We start from the raw sequence: 20,505 nt of genomic DNA on the forward strand, positions 1-20,505 counted from the left end.
AGAAACAACTTTTGATTATTGTGTTCAAGTGTCTTACCCATAATGCACCATCATATTTATTTTCTCAATTTTCTTATATGCAATCTCTTCATACTCATGGTACTAGAAGCCAAACTTTCAATTCTCTTGTCATTCCAAAATGGAACATAAATCCTGGTAAGAGAACTTTTCACTACAGATCATGTTATGCTTGGAATAGACTCCCCCAAGACATCCGTGGAAAATTTGATTCTATGACCGTTCATACTTTTAAAAACTGTATTTCAAAATTGTGATTTGACTTAATTTTTGATTTCTTGATTTTTTTGTCTTTTACTCCCTATTTGATTGTAAAACTTGTACAATGTTATTCTATTACTGTATAATGTAATTATTACTTGACCTGATGTACAATGTAAATACTGTATTTAAGTAACTTTTGCTTCCATGCATTGCTTTTAATTGTTATCAACTTATTTTATTATATTGTGTACTGTAAATTGTCACTCAGGGCCCCCTTGGAGATCAGTACCAGTTACTGAAGGGGCTACCCTGGTTAAAGAAAGAATAAATAAATAAATAAATCACTAGGTCCACGCTTCAATAAGCACGGTGAAAGGTGTTTATCACACGTTTGAAATAGGCGAACCGAGATAGTTATTTAGATCCGAATCAATGGTGCAAAAAATACAAAGTCACAAATCAATGCAAGAATCGATCAGTCAATAACAATCAAGATGTAGTGAAAGGTGGTGAATTCAATGTACTATTCGTGAAATATTAAAGACAAGTTCTTCCCGAAATCACACAGATATCTAGATCCAAGATAATTCAAAGCACCAAAATGAATCCCGGAAACTTACAAGAACATTTACAGCTGTTTAACAGTACCTTATTTGCGAAAATACATGCCGAAATCGTATAAATTGGCCAGTAAAATCAAGAGGAAATCAATCGAATGTGTGTCCTCACTCCTTAAGTGTTTCTATGATAAAATATTTGGCCTGTATAAGTCCTCAACGAGACGAAAGTATTTAATATACAGCACTCTGCATATCCTTGGGTCTCTGCTCAGTTTTGGCAGAAAATTCACTTTGTGACCACTGACTCTACTCGCAATCGGGACAAGAATATGAGTCGTATCTCCAGACTCGCTTACCACAGTCGACAAGCTGTAACTCCCAAACCCGTCTGTCAAAATGAAGTACAACTCGCCAGTTGGCGACGTCATAGTCTCTGACAATAAATGAAACACACAGGACCAACGAGAGCCGATTCAAAATTTATTGCAGGGCCGCACCCATCATAGTCATCTAAACCATAGGGTTCATAATCACATCGTTCAAAGTAATCCTCTGATATGGTAATATCTACTAGTGTAGACTTTATTTTGAATGGTTTGCTTCATCCATGTTCAAGGGCAAAAAGTACATATGAAGTTTTTCCCGCCCAGTCCCAAATCTTAACTCTGACCCTAAAACGCAGGATGCTGAGGTTACTGTGAGGTTATGCCAGCCTGTTTAATATCTCATTTCTCTATTCTTTGACAGCCTACCAGTCAAGTATACAGTGTACTAGGTACTCTGTTGGAATGGGTGAGTGACGTACATCTGATGCACGTCTCCTTGGATACATCCAAACCATTAGATTCCTTGCCTGCACCATCATTAACACATGAGAGATGTATTAAGGTAAGCAGTATACTTTGTGAAATATATGTGTCTAATTGTATGACATAGAACAGAGTTAATGAGAGTCAAGTTACATCTGCCGCAACATGGTCTCATCGTATCCCATTAACCCCCACCCCCCCACCCGTCCTAAACTGTAGAGTCCTAAACTTTCTGGGACTCAAAGAAGAACAGATAATTAATTGTGTTTTCAACTGAAGTGCCCTGTCCCAGGTTACTGAAGAAATAAATCAAACAAACAAAGTGTAGCACTACCCTTGGTGCTGAAGGTATGCCTTTTTTCTGTTTTTCATTTTTTAAGAACATTGTTCATTGCTGCAACATGTACATAACATTTGATTGGTCTTTTTCAATTTTTTCAATTTTTGCATATTTTCTTTTTTTAACTTCAACTTTATTTCCCATAACCCATGAAACAACAAAGAAAATAAGAAAGTGAAATGGAGTATGTAAGAAAACAACCAATTATAACAACAATTTAAGTTAGTATATTTAAAATAACCAAAATAGTTACACAAAACTGAAACAAACAACACAAATTTCTGTGGATTTCTCCAATTCATTTCAAAGTACTAACTGATTATTTTGATTTTAAACTTAGGGTGTCAGATCCCGGTGGAACAAAACTTATTTTCCATTTCTTAACAAGTCCACTTGGAACTTGGAAGACATGGTGTGCAATAAAAGTTCAAATCCAAATAAATGATCTCATCTTTTCACATTGTTTATATTGTATTGGCTTAATTGCCCTCCAAAATCAGGTTGGTGTTAGGGTTGGGGTGGACTATATTCTGTACACCATTGTATTTTGTTGTGATTTGGAAATTAAGTAGAAGTTATAGGCAATTACCACCACAGTTTAGCTACATTTAATATGCTTTTTAAAGCATATTTAATGTAGCTAAACTTTAAAAAGCCATAACCAATAATTAATCTACCTTTCCAAATCTGATCCTATTAGGACCTAAGTGTGTTTACACATGGAACAATTAAATAGATGTTGCTTTCTTCATTCCATTCAGGTGTTGCCATCCCTTGTTGAGATCCTGCATCATCTGCCAACTATTTCAACTGCCAAGATACACTTGCCATGTCTACAGTTCATCTATTGGTCAATCATGCACATTGATACAGGTCAAGGGTCACAGGTAGGTCACAGAATAACAGAGGGTTAATTATGCCTAATGATAATATGTTTGTCAATGGTTCAGTGTGAGAAGTTTAGTGTAAATATTATTATTGTAGTTACAGTAATTGACATCACCTGAATTAAAATACAAAATTCCTTTTAAAAAAAATGTGCGTGCTACTAAGTGTCTTGTGCATATTATTTTGTGCGAGGTCAGAAGGTACACGCTTGACATCACGAAAACACACTACGTAAGGACTACGCCTAAAAGAAATCATGCTCTGTAGTTTTAAGAGTTTATGAAGTAATTAATTGGACATTCTCAGTTAGATTTGTTTGAAACGCTACTTTAAACCAACTGTTAACCAAAATATACCACTGTCCATAAAAACAGAGCAAGCAAAATGAAATGATGTCAAGGCACCTGCTTGAGGGCCCACGGTGGGTTTCAGTGTCAAAACTGCAGCAGAAGTCCAAGACTAGAGCTCTGGTAGGGTCCAGTTTTAGTCCATTAAAGAGACTTTGAAAGAGCCCACTTTTAATGCAATTTTTCCAGTGAGCGCACTGAACATACGAGGGCTGGTCAATAAATTCCCGCAATGTGTCTAAAATTTGAAGTATAAGGAGCTCAGACCTAAAATTTTCGGGTTTTCAAAAGAATTCTCCTCCTGCATCTACACACTTTGAGCCGACTTATCCAGTCTCTGGACACTGCTGGAAAGGCCTCTTCAGGTTTCAAGCACTGATGGATAGCACTTTCTGCAGCACTTCTCTCATTACACAGCAAGGTCAGCAAGGTCAGATTTGAGCCTTGGGAATAGCCAGGTCTGGATTGTAAGGTGGATTCGGGAGGATTTGTAGTGACAAAGTCTTCCACAAGTGCAGACTATCGTGCTGTGGCATTTTTATGATACAGACAAATCTGACATCCCAATCTATGGGCATTTTGAAACTTCTGCACCTTGACGGGCAGTACTTTTGTGCAGTAGTACTTGCCAATCACAGATGCACCCGTAGGTGTTGGACTTTCCACCTCAATTACATGTGCGTCAAAAAAAGGTTATGTACAAAACCTTTGTAGTGCTGGTTTGGCGAGGAGCTGTATTAGGCTTTTTGCCATCTTTGTCCACCCAAACTTTGTACTTTGCCTTTGACTCAATGTCCTAAAGGTGAATCCAGATTTCATCTCTGGTAACAACTTCCTTTAGGCATCTTTCATTGCAATCTTATACATAATCATCTAACATGTATTGGGCAGTTTCTACCCTTTGTTGATTCTGATCTTCACTCAAAATATGGGGCACCCTTCTGGTGCAAAGTTTCCTCATTTGAAGGTGGTCTTTCAATATTTGCTCAGCAGCTTCCTTTGAAATCCCCACCAATGCCGCTACATCTTCCATAGTTATTCTTTCGTCTTCCTCTGCAATCTTCTTTTACTCACCTTGTTGACCATTTCTGGTGTCATTGCAGGCATCTTAGGTCATCTCTGGTGGACAAAGTGACTTCACTTTGTATACAGGTATTGAATATCAGTGTCATAACCCTGGTGATAGCTAAAACACATCTGTGTCATATAATAGGCATTTGTTTGAAAGAAAACCTTTATGATTTAGAGATTTAAGGGGTTTGTGGGGACTCATCCCTACTTGTTAGTTATTAACTCTAATGCCCCAGTTGCTTTTTTGGGGAGGGGGGAGGAAAGAAGGAAGAAAGAAGAAGAAAAGGGTTTGGTTTTGAACCACCAACCCCTCGAGTGCCAGAGACATACACAGGCCTACCTTGCCACAGGGGTTTAGCTTGGCCAGCCAAGCTTTCTGTCACCATTTGACTATTCACATGATGACGCAATCGCAGTATGTGGAATACTTGCCCATGCATCTGCTTTTGGAATTATGGTTTTTTGATGTTTGGTACAATTAGGGATAACTTTATTCTATTACCCCCACAAAAGTGGTATATTTGAGTGCTGTAGAGGTATAACCAATAAGTGGCATACCATTGGCAAGCTTGGACTTTTAGCTTTTAGAAAAACATGTTAATTTGGACTATATTTAAAAAGTTTAAGGACATTTTTGGGCTATTTTTAGGACAAAATTTGGCCTAAAATGGTTAAAATTTGCAGGTTTCCAACATTTTAAACCATTTTATGTGTAAATGGTAGGTTTTTGGAAAAAAAAGGGTTTTTTTTGTTGGTAGAGAAGTCATAAATTATCAAAATTGTTCAAAAGATAAGACCTTATTTGTGAAACTGAGATAAAGGTAAAAATATAGAGTAAAAAACAACAAAATACATAAGAAAATAGACGTCAAAAAACTTGATAACTTTAGAACCAAGTATGCTAGAGCTTTGGTGTTTTCAGTAAATGATAGCCTATTGTATGTATAATTAGTCCGGCTGCAAACTATTGTTTTATTTGGTTAGATGGTTTTGCCAGTTAATGTGTTTTTCTTTGCTGATTATTAATCTATAGGTGGTACAAAATGAGATTATGGGGGATGTAGAATTGTCACCCCTGGGCAATTCAAGATTTCCAAGGTCAAAGTTTATACAGGGGTCAAAATTCAAAATTGCACATTTTTTTTAAAACTCATACCAAATTGGTCCTCTGATCCTCAGGATTCAGAAAAAGTATAGTTTGACCACCTCCGACTTATCGTTTCGGAGTTATAAGCCAAAAGGTCAAACTTTGAAGAAGCACAGGGGCTGAAAGAGATACAATGCTCCAATTTTGATGAAAATGGTCTTGGCACTGTTATCTCAATCGAATAAAGAATAGTTATTACCAACTGTAATGACTCGTTACCTAGGTAAGCATTCAGAGAAGTACCAGTAGGTCAACATTAGTAGGACTCAATTGACAATGACCTATTTTGATGTGTTACCATGGCAACAAGTCATTCTAGGTAGTTCAAACTATTCAATATTCGAGTTGTGGTACAGAAAGACTAATTTGAGGCCATTTTCATCAAAATTGGATCATTTTTCAATTTCAACCCCTGTGGAGTTCTCTATTTAACCTTTGACCTTTTTGCTTATAACTCCACAACGACAAGTCGTAGATATGTGAAACTATATATTTTCTGAATCCTTATGACAAGAGAAATAATTTGACATATGTTTGGACAAAATTGGACAAGTTTATAATTTTGACCCTGTATAAACTTTGACCTTGGATATCTCGAATTGCCCAGGGGTGACAATTTTACATCCCTCAGAATCTCATTTTGTACCACCCATAGAACAATAATCCAGAAACAAAAACACTTTAACTGGCAAAACCAACCTACCTTGGTCTGCCACCGGACTATAATGTAATAATTACAGTAACTCAATTTCCAAAATGCTGCCTTTGGCCCCATGGACCAGATCGTGTCACATTTATATGTAAATATTTTTTACATGCATATTAAGCCATTTCATGCCATATGGCACGGAATTGATGGGGTAATAGGATAGGGTTAATAATTACATAATTTTGCCATCTTTTTTTCCCCACACAGCGTACCTCTCTGTCAGCAACCTATCGTAGACTAGGCGAGGAACTCTACAAGCCCTCAATGGTGAAGTCTACCAGTGAAGATGGCAAGGACCTACTGGGTAGTTCCTCATCGGAGATAGACTAAAGGCAGCTATTTTCTACAGGAGCCCTAATCTTCATATAAGATTCTTATCATCATTGATCATCCTCAAGACCCTCTCCCAAGGTAAGATTTACTTGTCAGCTTGTCGTCCGAACTCAAGGCAGCTATCTTTGTTTCATCATACATCATTGCAGGAAAATGACTTAAACCATCGTCTTACTAAGTTATGGGATGTACCAACCGTCCCAAACCGATTTTTCCTAGTGCACTTGGATGCTGAAATTAACACTCAAATGTCTTGGTGTAATCGTAAGTCAATCCTTTGTGCTTATTACCCCCGGACAAGGTGGTTTTCACTAATTATAAGCCAAACAAACATTAAGTGTTCACCTGTTCACATTCAAACTCAGCCTTTATATCAGGGCATGGAAATGAGAAGTCCTAAATTCTTATTTTTCAACCCAAGCAAGGGCTCAGAGCAAAATTGTACACTTGACTTGTTGGGAGTTTCTTTTCCGTGCTCTTTTTTCTTCAATTCTTTATATTCTCATCATACAGGCCAACATGCTTCTATAAGCTTTTCAGTGGCTTGAGCATTTTGCTTGAACCTGGTCCCATCAGGACCAGGTGTGTATGTGCGTAGACAAAGACAAAAATATGGAGGCTACTGATAACTACCAATAAGCTAGCTGATGCTTAAACAAAGGGTTAACAAAATGAAATTCATGACCACTGCATGACAACTGAACTAGTACGTATCATCTCCAGAAGAAACAAAATCTAAAACTGGCGCCAGTGAGTGTTAGGTAGAATGTTATTTTAAAAATAAGGCAGCTAAATTTAGATATTGATGGAATTATATCATTGGCATGGAGGAGTTCAGCGATATGCGTTGTGTTGATGCCAACCATAAGTGATTCCAGGAAGCATGGGCGGTTGTTCGCCTGAATCAACCTATATTTACCTGTTTTCCTGTTGTGCTATGGCCAACTTGTTCTAGTTTATACCTGGTGTACACCTGTGTGCAGTCATTAATGCTCTGCATGCTGGCCATAGGCTTCAACATTAAAAGTTCTGAGTTTTTAGATATTTTCTCAAAATATCAAGAGCTATCTTAAGAACCACTGAACCAATTGTTTGTACTCATTTGAATGCATTTTTCATTTTGATTTCAAATATGGTCATGAAAATTCACAATTCTGACATTTTTGACAAATTTAAACAAAATTTGAAACTTGTCGTCTGCAGTTGACACACAAGTGGAGAGACTTAATGCATACTATGCTGAAAAAGATGAAAAATATTTCTTAAAAGTTGAGAATTGGTAGCAATTCTCTGAAATATTTTGAATTTCCACTCTATTTTATGTAAGAGAAGAGAATTTAGTCATTTATTATTTTGGTAAAATATTTATTAAAGATATCTCACAGGTGATTACAGGGTGATTAAATATCTTTAAATTTTTGATACGAGTGCAGCAGTTTCAAAATTTGAAAGTGAAATGTGTGTAAAAGTGTTAGTGCGCCCTCTATAAAGAAGTCCTTTAAGGTCTGAAGTCATGATGTAAGGTATTTTTTGGTGCATTAATGTCGTGACTTTGTTGAAAATGCGCATAAGGAAAGTCTTTTAAATTCGCTGTCTACTCCCAATTCCAGAAAAACGCAGCACTAATTTTTAAAGAAATTAAAAAGATATAATATCCTGTTTTGCCAAATGAAACATAGCTAAATCCTAATTAGCAATAAAAGTCCAATTTAATTATTTCTGCAATCAGAAGGAAAATTGGCCAAAAGCATGCCATTTTGCATGTTTTCTTACAATTGCAGTCCCAAAATTCAAAGACTTAGAACAAATCTAAGCACTTAAGTATAGGCTAAAAGTTGGCTACGCCATTGAGTGGCTGTCATTTCATTCAGTGTTTGTTCAGTGTATAGAAAACTTCCAGTATAGAGTACCTGAAATCTCATGACATTGAAAAAATATTGGTCAATGTCATGAGAATATGAGACGAAAACATGCAAATTATCCACACTCTACCCCTGTGGAAGATTTTGGAAATATCTTCCACAAGGGGAGTATAGATTTTAGGTGGAATTAGCACATTAGGCTGCTCCATTTGAATTTCATATGCCCTCTGAGAAATAAAGATTCAATCTGAATCTTCCACTGAGGGAGAGTGCGTTTCAAATGGAGCTGCTAATGTGTTTATTGTTGGAAATCAGAGTTAATGAAACTTCTACTATCAATAGAAATGACGGCAAAGACATCAGTCGTATGTGGCGCTCTCTATTTTCAAACAACCAATCACAGAGCGGCTAATCTTATCACATCGTATGTGGCGCTCTCTATTTTCAAACAACCAATCACAGAGCCGCTAATCTGTACCGCGTCCGCGATTAAGTGATATAAACGCTCATCGTGCATACAATCAATCAATCGGTCCATGAGTGGCCAAATGGTTCCTGGTAAGCCGTATACTTCTATTACAGTATATGCAGTCTACATGTTCTCTGTTGACAAGGGGCAGTCTTCATTGAACAGCTCTTCCTCAGAGCGAACAAACCTTTAATTTAGCAGATAGGCGAGGTCTGCTTGTTTTCTGTTGACAAGGGGCAGTCTTCAGTGAACACCAAAACTTGCAAAATCAGCAGATAGGCGAGATCTGCTTGTTTCTGTTGACAAGGGGCAGTCTTCAGCAAACGGCTCTTTTCAGAGCCACCAAAACCTTTATATTAGCAGATAGGCGAGATCTGCTAGTTCTCTGTAGACAAGGGGCAGTCTTCATTGAACGGCTCTTTTCAGAGCCACCAAAACTTACAAAATCAGCAGATAGGCGAGATCTGCTAGTTTCTGTTGACAAGGAGCAGTCTTCAGCAAACGGCTCTTTTCAGAGTCATCAGTAGACAAGGGGCGGTCTACATGTCTCATTCTTAGGTACTTTGTCCTGAAGAAGTCAGAGCTACTCCTGACGAAAGCTTGACAGTTCTAAACTTGTCCGACGGCGAACCCGCTAAAAACCCACTAATTGTTATGAATTCCCGTCGTAAAAGCCTGTCCCACAAAATGTGTTTATTCCATTTGAAATTCATACTCCCAAAAATCTTCCACAGGGGTAGTGTGGAGTGTAAATGGAATAGCCCAATTCATGATTATCCGATTTTGATTCTTTTTTGAGTAGTGTATTTGACATTTAGAAATAAAAAGAGAAAAAGCACACATCAATTTCTATCAATGCCTCAATTCAGCTCCATCAAGTGGAAAACAGGCAATTTATTGCCCTAAGCATGTCACATCTTTGAAATACTTAAACTCACCAGATGGAAAATTGTATAATCTGTGATTGGCATCTTGTCTTTAAATATTAATACTAATATCAAACTTCAAATCCTGGGCACAGAGATAAGACCAGGTTTTTTTTACTTCTGTGTATGTATGTGACAGGAAGTGTTGAAAAGCTCGCTCGAACAAACCTAGATTTACCTTGAACAAACTTTGATTTACCTGTTTTCCTGTTGATCGCATGGTGCGTAGTCATCTACCTGTAACCTCATCCAGTCCCGGAGGAATTGAAGGTACCAGTTGAAGACAAGTAGCCACGCTACAGCCAGGGTTATTTATAGTGGCGTACTAATGGTTTGGCTAGTCAGAGATTAACAACCATAATATACATCTGATTTCCTTTTGATCTTCTTTTTTTGTGCCCTCGTTGTCACTGCATGATATTGACAGTTGAGTGTATATGTAGCAGAAGATATCATGTTTTACGCAGTTTTATAGGTTGGAATAACTTCAAAAGTTAGTGGGTCAAAATTGTATGCAAGGTGAAACCTTTAGTTACAATAATGTATCTCACATTGAAACAGTACTATAGCTATCCATCTGTCAGTGTGGACAGAGAATTTGCTCCGCTCCTGAGACAGGCAAAAGTAATGCATGTGACATGCGCTATAGCTGTTGTAGAAGTTTTATTGAACTCAGAAGTAGATCAAATTCAAATGAAGGCCAAAGCAACACATAATAATGAACTCACACTTAAACTGAATCCTTAGTAAGATAATAGGCTTGTTCAGACGATCGCTTGTAAAGTCGCTTGTAACTACATTAGAATGTAAGCTTGCATGTCGTGCCCGTCTAAACGCACTCGCATGTAGCTACATGCACTCGCATGTAGCTACATGCAAGTTACAAGTGAAGATTTTACATGTAAGATACCTTACATGTAGCGAGCTACATTCGAATGGAAGGCCAGTGTGAACAAGACTTGCATGTAAACTCACATGTAAGCATGACCTTGATGACCCAATCCTATTCTGATTGTGCATACTAATGGCATTGAGTAGGCTTACAAGTAAGTCCCGTGTGGACACACACTCTCTTGTAGCATAATTTAATTGCTGGCTCGCTTGTAAGTTACATTCAAAAGTAGGCTACCGTCTAAACACACCTACTGAAGCCTGGTTAGTGTTTATAAGGTATAGACACAACGGTGTTAGTTTTTCTTTATTTGTTATGTTTATGATTTAGATATATTTAGATAGTAGGAAGTCATTTAACATATTTTTTATAATTGATATAAAATCTGTTTAATGCATGCAAGTAAGGTGAGTTACACATTCTGGGAAAGCTATTTTGTGTTGGTTTTTGGTTGAGTTTGTTTAGTTGTTTTGTTTGTTTCAAACACAATCATTTTGGAAAGAGTTGGAAGTCTTGTTTAAGGTCAATGAAGCAACTGAGTAAGATACTGACAGTCAATAATGAAAGCATAATGCATACTAATGCAAATCAAGTTATTTGATAACTCACTGATGTCATAGCTCCCTTATACAGTTACATGGATCCAGCAGTAATTCAAAAAATCCCAATGATGAAAATTTAACTTAGCCTAAGGATTGTTGTTTTGATCTTTCAAAGTTACATTCAAATTAAATGTAACTTTTTTCATTCTCTGACATGTCTCCAAAATGAAGCCACTACAAATTTAGTGATTTGTGATTTAGTTATTAAAAAAAAACAATGAATATATATGTTCTTAGTCATCCAGTCATTGAAATCACAAACTTGTTAAATTTAATGGAGTACAGGAATTTGCTCGGTATTTCAACTTGTTATCAAGTACCGTAAAACCCCGTCTACAAGCATATAGAATGATTCTGATGAAATCTACATTAATCCAGGCACCATTATGGAGTTCGAACAAATAAATTACGGATCCAAGCATATGCAAACAAGTATTATTTTAAGACCAATCTATTGTATTGGTATATTTGTGCTTGCTTCGAATTAATTTGGCTTTCATAAAAAACACTATATATGCTTGTAGACAGGGTTTTACGGTATGTCAGTTGCCTAAAAAGGTCTGATAAGCTTAAACCAGTATCAGACACAACTGAACAAGTTGCAATGTCAAGCATTATTCGATTTAATTCAACAAATTCAACTGAAAACATATTTTAGTCTTATATTACCAGAAAATCACTTTTCAGTTAAGTTTGGCACTCTGCACACCCCTACCAAAATTAAAGATAAGTGCCCCCCCCCCCAGTTGCACACCTGATAAAATATGCAAGACAGAGATAACAGGAAGCAGCTATTTATGTTTCCGTACTATCACACTGACAATACTTCTACTTGCTGACTCACCTGAGTTGGTTGTAAATAAACTTTGTAACTTAAAGAAAAACCATGCAGCAATATACCACAGGGAAAGGAAGTATACCTGAGTTGTATGAAACGGAGCAAAAATGTCGCATTTCCTTGACAACAAGTTATTTTCAAATCTGATGACACGTTTATTTGAATGAATGAATTTGTATTTTGATCGTTGTGATTTACGACTCTGTGATCTTGAGTAAGTCGTTCTCGTTGACTGATGCATGCATAGGTGTGTCATGTGAGGGGTTATTAAGGATTGATGAGCGTGTAGTAGTGATATTACGAAGTCTTGAATATTGGGTTTTGCTTGAATCATTTTGAAATCAATTCCCTGTATGAGGATCTTGATAGTAGTGACATTGAGCATTGCAAAATAGGAATATACAACTGCAAAGCACAGTATTTTTGTGGCAACAAATTTTTGTGATTTGGAAAGAAAATTTATATTTTGCTGCATAAGATTTCCACAAAATTGTTTAATTTCTGTTCAACAACTCTTCCTATACCTTTGTACAGGAGCCAAGCGTTGTTAATCGGTGATGAATCCACACTTTTACTGTAGTGTATACACAAACGCAAGCGCACCTACGCAAGCGTACAAGTTGAAATTTGTATTTTGCAGGTAGCGGCTAAACATTGCTGTTATATTCTGTAATTTTATTGAAGATATCAACAGAGAATCGCTGAAGTTTTTTTTAGGCTTAGTGGCAATGATTAACTGACATTCCTCATTAAATTATCTTGTGAATTATACAACCTTTAGCCTGTTTTTATTGTCGGGCAGCTTTTTAAGTAAACCACGCACATGACGCGGCCGCATCGTTATTAAACGGTGATGTACAATGGTGTAAAATGATTGAATCCCTAATAAAAGCATGTCTAAAATAAATCCATGTGAGCATGAAAATTTTGTGAAGCCTTATTATTATTATTTAAGTTAATTGTAAAATCATGATTTCTTTCTCGTGCATGCAAATAATACTTTCTTTTTTAAGTATATTTGACTAAGATCAAAAGTCGTTTTTTGTTGTTGCTTGTTTGGTTGGTTTTTGAATGGGTACTGGGTGTTTTCCTATTTAGGGGATGACTGTTGGTGTTTTTTCTGTGAATAACTTGTTGCTGCATTTTCTTTTGAGTCACTTTAACTATTTTAACCTATCAGATGGTGGAAATATCAAAAGAAGTATCAAGTGAGACTTTATACTTAATTGCCCAAATATGGAATGATTTGTTAACCGTCAAGTTTTAAATTTTAGAATAAAGTTGTGATTAAAAAAAACCCTGACCCAGCTACTGATTTCATCTTGAAAATATTTTCTCCTTTAAGGTTATACGAAGAAACGTATAAAAAACGTATAAAAGACGTATAAAGTTGTTCTCTAAAACCGCGTTTTCTCAGCAGTCAAATATCGCAGTGAGTCAAATGTTGGTGCACGGATGTATCTTTACATTATTTTTGTGTGTTTATACAAATTTTTAGAATCCGTTTGAAAATCCTTCGTTAAAATCGTTTTTACGCACCATGTTCACAAGATCAAAAACACGTTCCATGAAGTTTTTTTCAAATGTTCGCTCCGTATATAACCACGCCGAGTGATTGTTTTCTTCTTTTTTGTATTGTACTACAAATCGATTAAAGAAATAATGTTGCCATGGGGAAGAACCAAATACAGTACCGATTAAATTTTAAAAGCCCGTTTTGGGGAACATTTTCGAGAATCTTGCCTGAGAAAAAACTGTTTTGTGAAATTATCGATATCTTGATTACGGGACGTTAATTTAGACATCTGAATACCTACATCATTTCTCAACATTCTGCCAATTGCTATCCCATTTGATTTTTACTCCAAATTGAAGCTAGTATTGCAAAAAACGAGGTTTTTCCTCAATCAGTTCGTTCAAAATTTCAGCGCCGACATGCGTGTTTATTCTTAGAGCCATTGTGCGGACGCGATTGTAATCACGTAATTGCATCTTATTATAGTTATATATCCGCTTCGAGAACATGCAATTACATAAGCTGATGTATGGCCGAGTGGATAGAGCGTTGGACTGGGAATCTGTTATGAAACTTTTTTGTGGGTTCGAGTCCCCGTGTAGCTGAATTTTCTTTTTTTTTCTCTTTTCTCATTTTTACTTCCTTTCTTTCCTCTATTCTTTCTCCTTTTCTTTTTTTATTTCTTTTTTTTTTCATTTCTTTCTTTCTTTCTTTCTTGTTCGTTCTTTTCTTTCTCTCTTTCTTTCTCTTTTCACTATTTCTTTATTCTTTCTTGCTCCTTTCTTTTTAGTTTTATTTGATTGATTCGCTGACTGCAGTGAATCGTGATTAATTGTTTTTCACTTTATATAATTCAGATATTTGTAGGCCTGCTATACGTCTGTCTTGTTGAATATTTTTCCCAAATTTGATTTGCCAAATAATTGCTTTTTGATATTGTTGTTGATGTTATTGCTGTACCCTATTACATTGTAATCAGGGGAATAGTAGCATTGATTTTTTCATCAAAGATATCAAGGCTTTAAATTCAAAATCAACACATTTTCCAGGGCGTAGCTTGACGAAGTGCCAATCAATTTTAAAATTGATAAAATCCTTATGAAAATTGCCGAAAACGGCTTGTTCCCCCCCCCCCGGCATCCGACCCAGCATGCCGCCCCTCATGACACCTCCTCGACTCACGAGTGGCGGCATGCCGCCTCATCACACCCCCCTCCTCGACTCACGAGCTCTGGGCACGAGCTAAGCCAAGTTTCATAGCCTTTTCATGTCTTGACCGTGGATCGATATTCTATTGTAAGTAGGCCTCACGTCCCGACGCTTGTTCATTTTCTGCATGGCTGTTTCTGTTATGAACTTACGCCCCTCTGAAATGAAGCGCATGAAAAACTCTCGGCTAACCTTAAGTGAGCTTGTTCTACCATTCGTTTAGCATAGGGCTGCCATCATACATACACAATTCTTTATTTGAAATGGAAGTAAAAATAAAGCTCAAACAAACAGTAGAAAAAATGAAGAAAAAAAGAACAGTGTTCCAAAATATAACTTCACAAGTGGAACAGATCTTGTCAAATTTTGTTAATGTTAATGTTATTGTTATTAATTAAAATATTACCTCTTCTGCTTTATCAATTTCAGTTGACTATCTTGCCCAAGTTTTTGACACCCTGAAGAGTGACTTGAAGGACGAGAGAGACCAAGGAGCTATTCCTGACATATCATGCTACTAAAGTAATAATACCACACATGAAGGCTGCTAATAGAGCACTTGTTGGGAGTGCTGTAGATATATGTCTACAGATGTCTATGGAGTCAAGTAAGTATTCCTGACATACATTCTGAAAAGACTCTGAAAACATGATAATGAGTATTATCTTTGCAATTATATTACTTTTTATCTTATTATTGTGATCATTTTCATTTTCATAGTGCTGATGCAGCAGTTTCTAGACACATGCAGCACGGAGGGATGGTTTAGAGCCTGCTCCACAATGCTACACACACCAAAGCTGGATGTCAAGATATGGGAGAAACTCAGCATTGTGCTACAAAAACTCTCCAAAGTCAAGTAAGTTACATTTATATCAAATGGGGACAAAGTAAGCACGTATTTTCATCTCAAACCAACACTCAAAAGCTTGAGAAGCACACCTTGTGATGGAAGATACCAGGGGTTGAGTTTTGAACATAACAGGCATGCTACAAATCGCACTTCTGGATATGTTAAGGCCGGCTGTCGGGTATGCTATTAAAATTGCACTCGGTAAGAAGTTTAGGAATTGAGGTGTACTATAAATCGCACTCGGACAGGTGATTTAAGGTGTGCGATGATGTGTGATCACACTCGCTCGCCTTTGAATCCAGTCAAGAGAGCTCAATTGATAAGATGCTAGTCCCGGATGCTAGAGGGTATGAGTTCGAGCCTCAGTGGTGTCGTTAGTTTACCCTTGAAATTTCTTGGACACAAGGTAGCTTGAAATTTCTTGGACATGGAACTTGCTGTACATTACTTGACCTGTTGTAAGTCCTGTTGGCCTGATTAGATCAGATTGTGTCAAAGATGTTTGCCTGTCTTTGTGAAAAAAAGTTTACACACCTTTTTGAGAATTGAGAAAAAATTGGCAGTGTAAGAGCAAGTTCTTTGGAGTATTTTGTGATCCTAGCATCCTCTTTTGGACAGTTTTCAGTAGCTTATATCCAAAATTTCAATTGATTCCGATTTTGTGTTTGAGAGTTATGCATGATTATGTGTATTACACTGCTCCATAGACCACTGTTTTGTAATTATGTTCTGTTAACCAGAACGTAGTACAAATTGACAATATTTTTGCTAAACGAATTAATCTGCAAGAATTTTTTTGTACATAAACATTATGAAACCAGAGGTTCCCAGTGGGATAAAAATCTCAACTTATTTTGAGAAAAGTGGGGGGGGGGCGAGGCTGTGGATCACGAAATGCCCCTTAAAGCAAAACAAAAATTTAACTTGTGGCAGTTTCACCTATACTAGGCAAGAGACTGACGACTTCAGAATGATGATGGTTGAGCAACTGGTGACTTTCTAATTGTAAGATAAAGTTATGGTTTCCTTTAAAATAGATCTACCAACAAACCCTATTGAATCTATTTAAGGATACTCATTCTTTTGTTATTTGATGATCTCTTCCACAGATCCAACAAGAGGTACTTTGAGGTGTTAGGAATCAGCAGTGCTGTACAAGAGATGATCCACGCTGCTGGTCCAGAGAACGCATTCCTGTCCCTCAATCTGAGGTCTATCTTGTTTAATTTGGGTGGCGCTAAAGGCTCACCTCCTCAGCAAACTCATCTCTAAAGATTTGACTGAGATTACATTCCTGGTTAATCACTTGCTGGCATGATGCTAGGCGAGTGGTCGCTTTTCACAAATATCAGTATTTGGGTATAATCAAGTAAAGCCTCAGTCTTAAAACGGTATTTATGTATTCATGTTGAAATGCGCACAAAGTGCGCTAAAATTTTTAAGTTTCTCCGTTTGGAGGGGGCACAGAATCAATTTAATGCTGAATTGGCCGATTCTATGGCAGATTTTGGAAGATTCGCAGCGAGTGATATTTAGTGTCTATGGGGAGTGGAAAATCACTCACTAGAAATCAAGTTTGGTCGAGCGGTGGAGAGCGAGAGTCTCAAACGGCAAGGCCTGTTTCCTGTCTGTCATTCTGAGAACTACCTTGTTCAATTTGGTTGGTAACTCTCCACCTCAGCAAACTCATCTCTGAATATATGACTGGAAATTGACTATTCCATTTAAAATCCACACTCCCCCTGTGAAAGATTATGGAAATATCTTCTACAGGGGAGTATGAATATCAAATAGAATTGACACATTAGGCATGCAGCTCTATTTGAATTTCATAAACCCTCTGAGAAAGATTCAACATGAATCTTCCACAGAGGGAGGGTGAGTTTCAAATGGAGCTGCCTAAATGTGTTAATTCCATTTGAAATTCATATTCCCTCTGCTGAAGATATTTCCAACATCTTCCACAGGGGGAGTGTGGATTTTAAATGGAATAGCCAGATTGATAAATTCATCTGTGAATATTGGATTGAGAATCAGATATTATCGTATGAATTTATTTCAGGTTGGGCTTCAATTTCGCAAAGCTTTTTGCCCATAAGGCCAAAATGAAAAAAAAAACATGTTTGTTTCCTGTAGCAGGTCAAAAAAGTCAAATGCGAAATGCGGTTTTTTTTAATCCATGTCTTCAAATGACAAATATACCTTTTTTGGCTGCAAATTGGAATGGGGATTTCCAGTGGGTCTCTCCGACACACACACAAAAATCATATTCAAGAATATTTATGATCCCCTTTCAACCTGCAGATTAAAAAGTGCAGTAAAAAAAACTGCTAACTGCTAAATTGTTGGTCTTAAGTATATAAAAGTATACATATTTAGAATGGCAAAGACTTAATGAATCCATCTGTGAGGTCAAATTTAGGCAAACAATTTTTTTTTTATTCTTGAGTAAAAGAAATGTTCTTATTAATTTTATTTTAATAGATATAAATATCTAGGACACTATTTAAAAATTGTTTGAATTTTGACCAACTTTGAGAAATTTTCACCAAATATGATTAAAAAATGCTTAATTCTGCTCAAATATCATAAAAAAGACTGATTTTCACCCAAGTTTCAAACATTTTTGGTGAAGTTGATCAAAATTCAAAAATTCTTAGATATTTATGAATATATGAATGTAGTAATTTTCTTGCTCTATTGCTCTAGTAATGAGATATTTTAGACAATCTAAACCAAACCATTCCTTATCTGGTTTATAACAAACAATTTGAATCCAGTTTCATTAAAATCTTTTTGGATCCTAAGATTTACCGCATCCACTTCCACTGCGCATGGTAAACTTAACCTCATTGGGCAAAAAAAAAAATAGTTTCCTTGCCTTGTCCGCCACAACTTTTTCAGAATTAGGTTGATCTGTCGGGATTATTTTTTTTAAATATTTGTTTAAAGGTCATAGCCAAAACATAATTCTATGCCTTTAATTAGCTTAACAAATAGCCCAAATAGTTGTGAATTGGGATATTTCTCTACTGTACACCACTTCATTCATGTTTATAAAACAGTTGAGAAGTATGTAGAAACTTTTGAGGATGTCCAAAAAACTTTTTCTGGAATTTCCAAAATTAGGGTTGGTATTCATTTGTGCAGAAAAACAAAAAAAAATTTGTTTTTCAGATTTTCCAGATAAGGGTCGATCGGTGGAGGACAAGCAAACAATTCTTTTGCCATACTTTTATTTCTCTAGCCTTACCATTGATGAATATAAACTGTAACTCCTCAGTGTAACTTATGATGGATTGTCAGTTGTACCGCCAGGGGGGAGCATGGGAAGCAAATGCCTCCCCCTCTCCTCAGTCAGATCTCGGGGTTCACACCAACCTTAAAGGCTGTTTCTACGAAAGACTGACTATAGAAAGACAAACTTTTATTCTATCAACATTCAATTCAACCTAATAAGCACCCAGTATTTTTACATAAATCCTGAAGGCACTTGGGAAAATCCTGGTTGTTGAGAACTTGTTGATTTACTTTTATTCTTTTTACCCCAATTTCACCCAAAAAATATTTTACAAAGTGGCACCCAACTACCCCATGATTATACCCATAATGAAGAGGGGTTAAGATTTTCCCCCTTTGACATTTTATTCTCTCTTCCCCCTCCTCTTTAGGCTGTTTATTCCACAATATCACACAAGCAATCATGGTTATCTATGAAGCATAAATGATTCAAAGTTTAAAATGTTGTTCTAAACATTTAAGGAATGGGATATTAACGTTTAGCGACATTTTCACGTATTTTTTGTTAGAGCTGAGAGTACACCAGACTTATCAAATTGCATTCTGAATATTTTTGATATTTAACAATCCTCGAAGTAAACTTTATAAATCTAATGATATGTACTGAAAGTGTATGTAGCTGGGATGAAAAGCCGACGATCAGTTGAAAATGTTGACCTTTCATATTATTGATATACATTTTTTTTCCAAAAAGACCTAAATTTTTTTGGTGTTTTGGGGAAAAAATTCCATATCTTGAATTCGAGAGGTCGACATTTTCAATTGATCGTCGGCTTTTCTTCCCAGCTACATACACTTTAAGTACATATCATTAGATTTATAAAGTTTACTTCGAGGACTGTTAAATATCAAAAATACCATTTTTAATCATTTGCCATAAAATGTGTCCTATATTGCGAATTTCAAAAAATCTAAATTATTTGATATCAGAAGGACATTCTTCGTATTCAGAATGTAATTCGATATGCCTGATGTGCTCTCATGTCCCACAAAAAATACTGTCCAAACGTCCATACCCCATCCCTTAACTCTAACAAGATCCCTTAACTCTAACAAGATCGTTCCATTGAAAATATGTATATATATTTATAGTGGAAACTAACCAACAGTGGAAACTAACAGCTGATTTTATATTGCCCAGTGAAATGTAAAAAAGTGCCTTGAATTTTCATTGCGAAAGTACACTTTTGAATCAAGATTGTAAATATTTTTTCTATTATTTAATACCCACTTCTTGTCTATAAATGCAGAAGTATTTTGTATGTGTGTTTCAAAATAAATGTTGAGGCAAGTCCTCAAGAGAGTAAGCCTTTTTTTCCAGTGCAACTTCTTTGTGGGTCATATTAAATAAAACAACAATAATGCACAAAATTGCACCAAATGACCTTATAATTTTAAACATTGAAAAAATATTAAAATAATTATGAGTTTTATTTATAATATTGTTTCCAAGCATTTTCCGTTTAAGAAATTTGACACGGGTTTTAATGGAAGTCGATGTCTCAACAAACCAGCTTACAGTAAAATCTACAAGTATTGTCAGTCTGACTGTTCACAGGCCTGACTGTTGTTGAGCAACTTACTGCGCCCTCCATTTCAAGTCGTGTATAAA

At 36.3% G+C, this 20,505-nt stretch overlaps 1 protein-coding gene across 1 annotated transcript in view; it reads left to right on the top strand.

Moving 5' to 3' along the window:
- Positions 1–20,200, top strand: part of LOC140161001 (coiled-coil domain-containing protein 138-like) — a 40,595-nt gene extending 20,395 nt beyond the window's left edge. The window contains 8 exon segments of the mRNA XM_072184368.1: positions 1,530–1,670; positions 2,693–2,818; positions 6,301–6,399; positions 6,402–6,504; positions 15,170–15,222; positions 15,224–15,347; positions 15,461–15,599; positions 16,703–20,200. Coding sequence (XP_072040469.1) covers positions 1,530–1,670; positions 2,693–2,818; positions 6,301–6,399; positions 6,402–6,504; positions 15,170–15,222; positions 15,224–15,347; positions 15,461–15,599; positions 16,703–16,865 — 948 coding nt within the window. The 3' untranslated portion in view covers positions 16,866–20,200.
- Positions 20,201–20,505: the final 305 nt, after the last annotated feature.

Source organism: Amphiura filiformis, chromosome 9 (genome assembly GCF_039555335.1).
Source record: "Amphiura filiformis chromosome 9, Afil_fr2py, whole genome shotgun sequence".
Lineage (NCBI taxonomy): Eukaryota > Metazoa > Echinodermata > Ophiuroidea > Amphilepidida > Amphiuridae > Amphiura > Amphiura filiformis.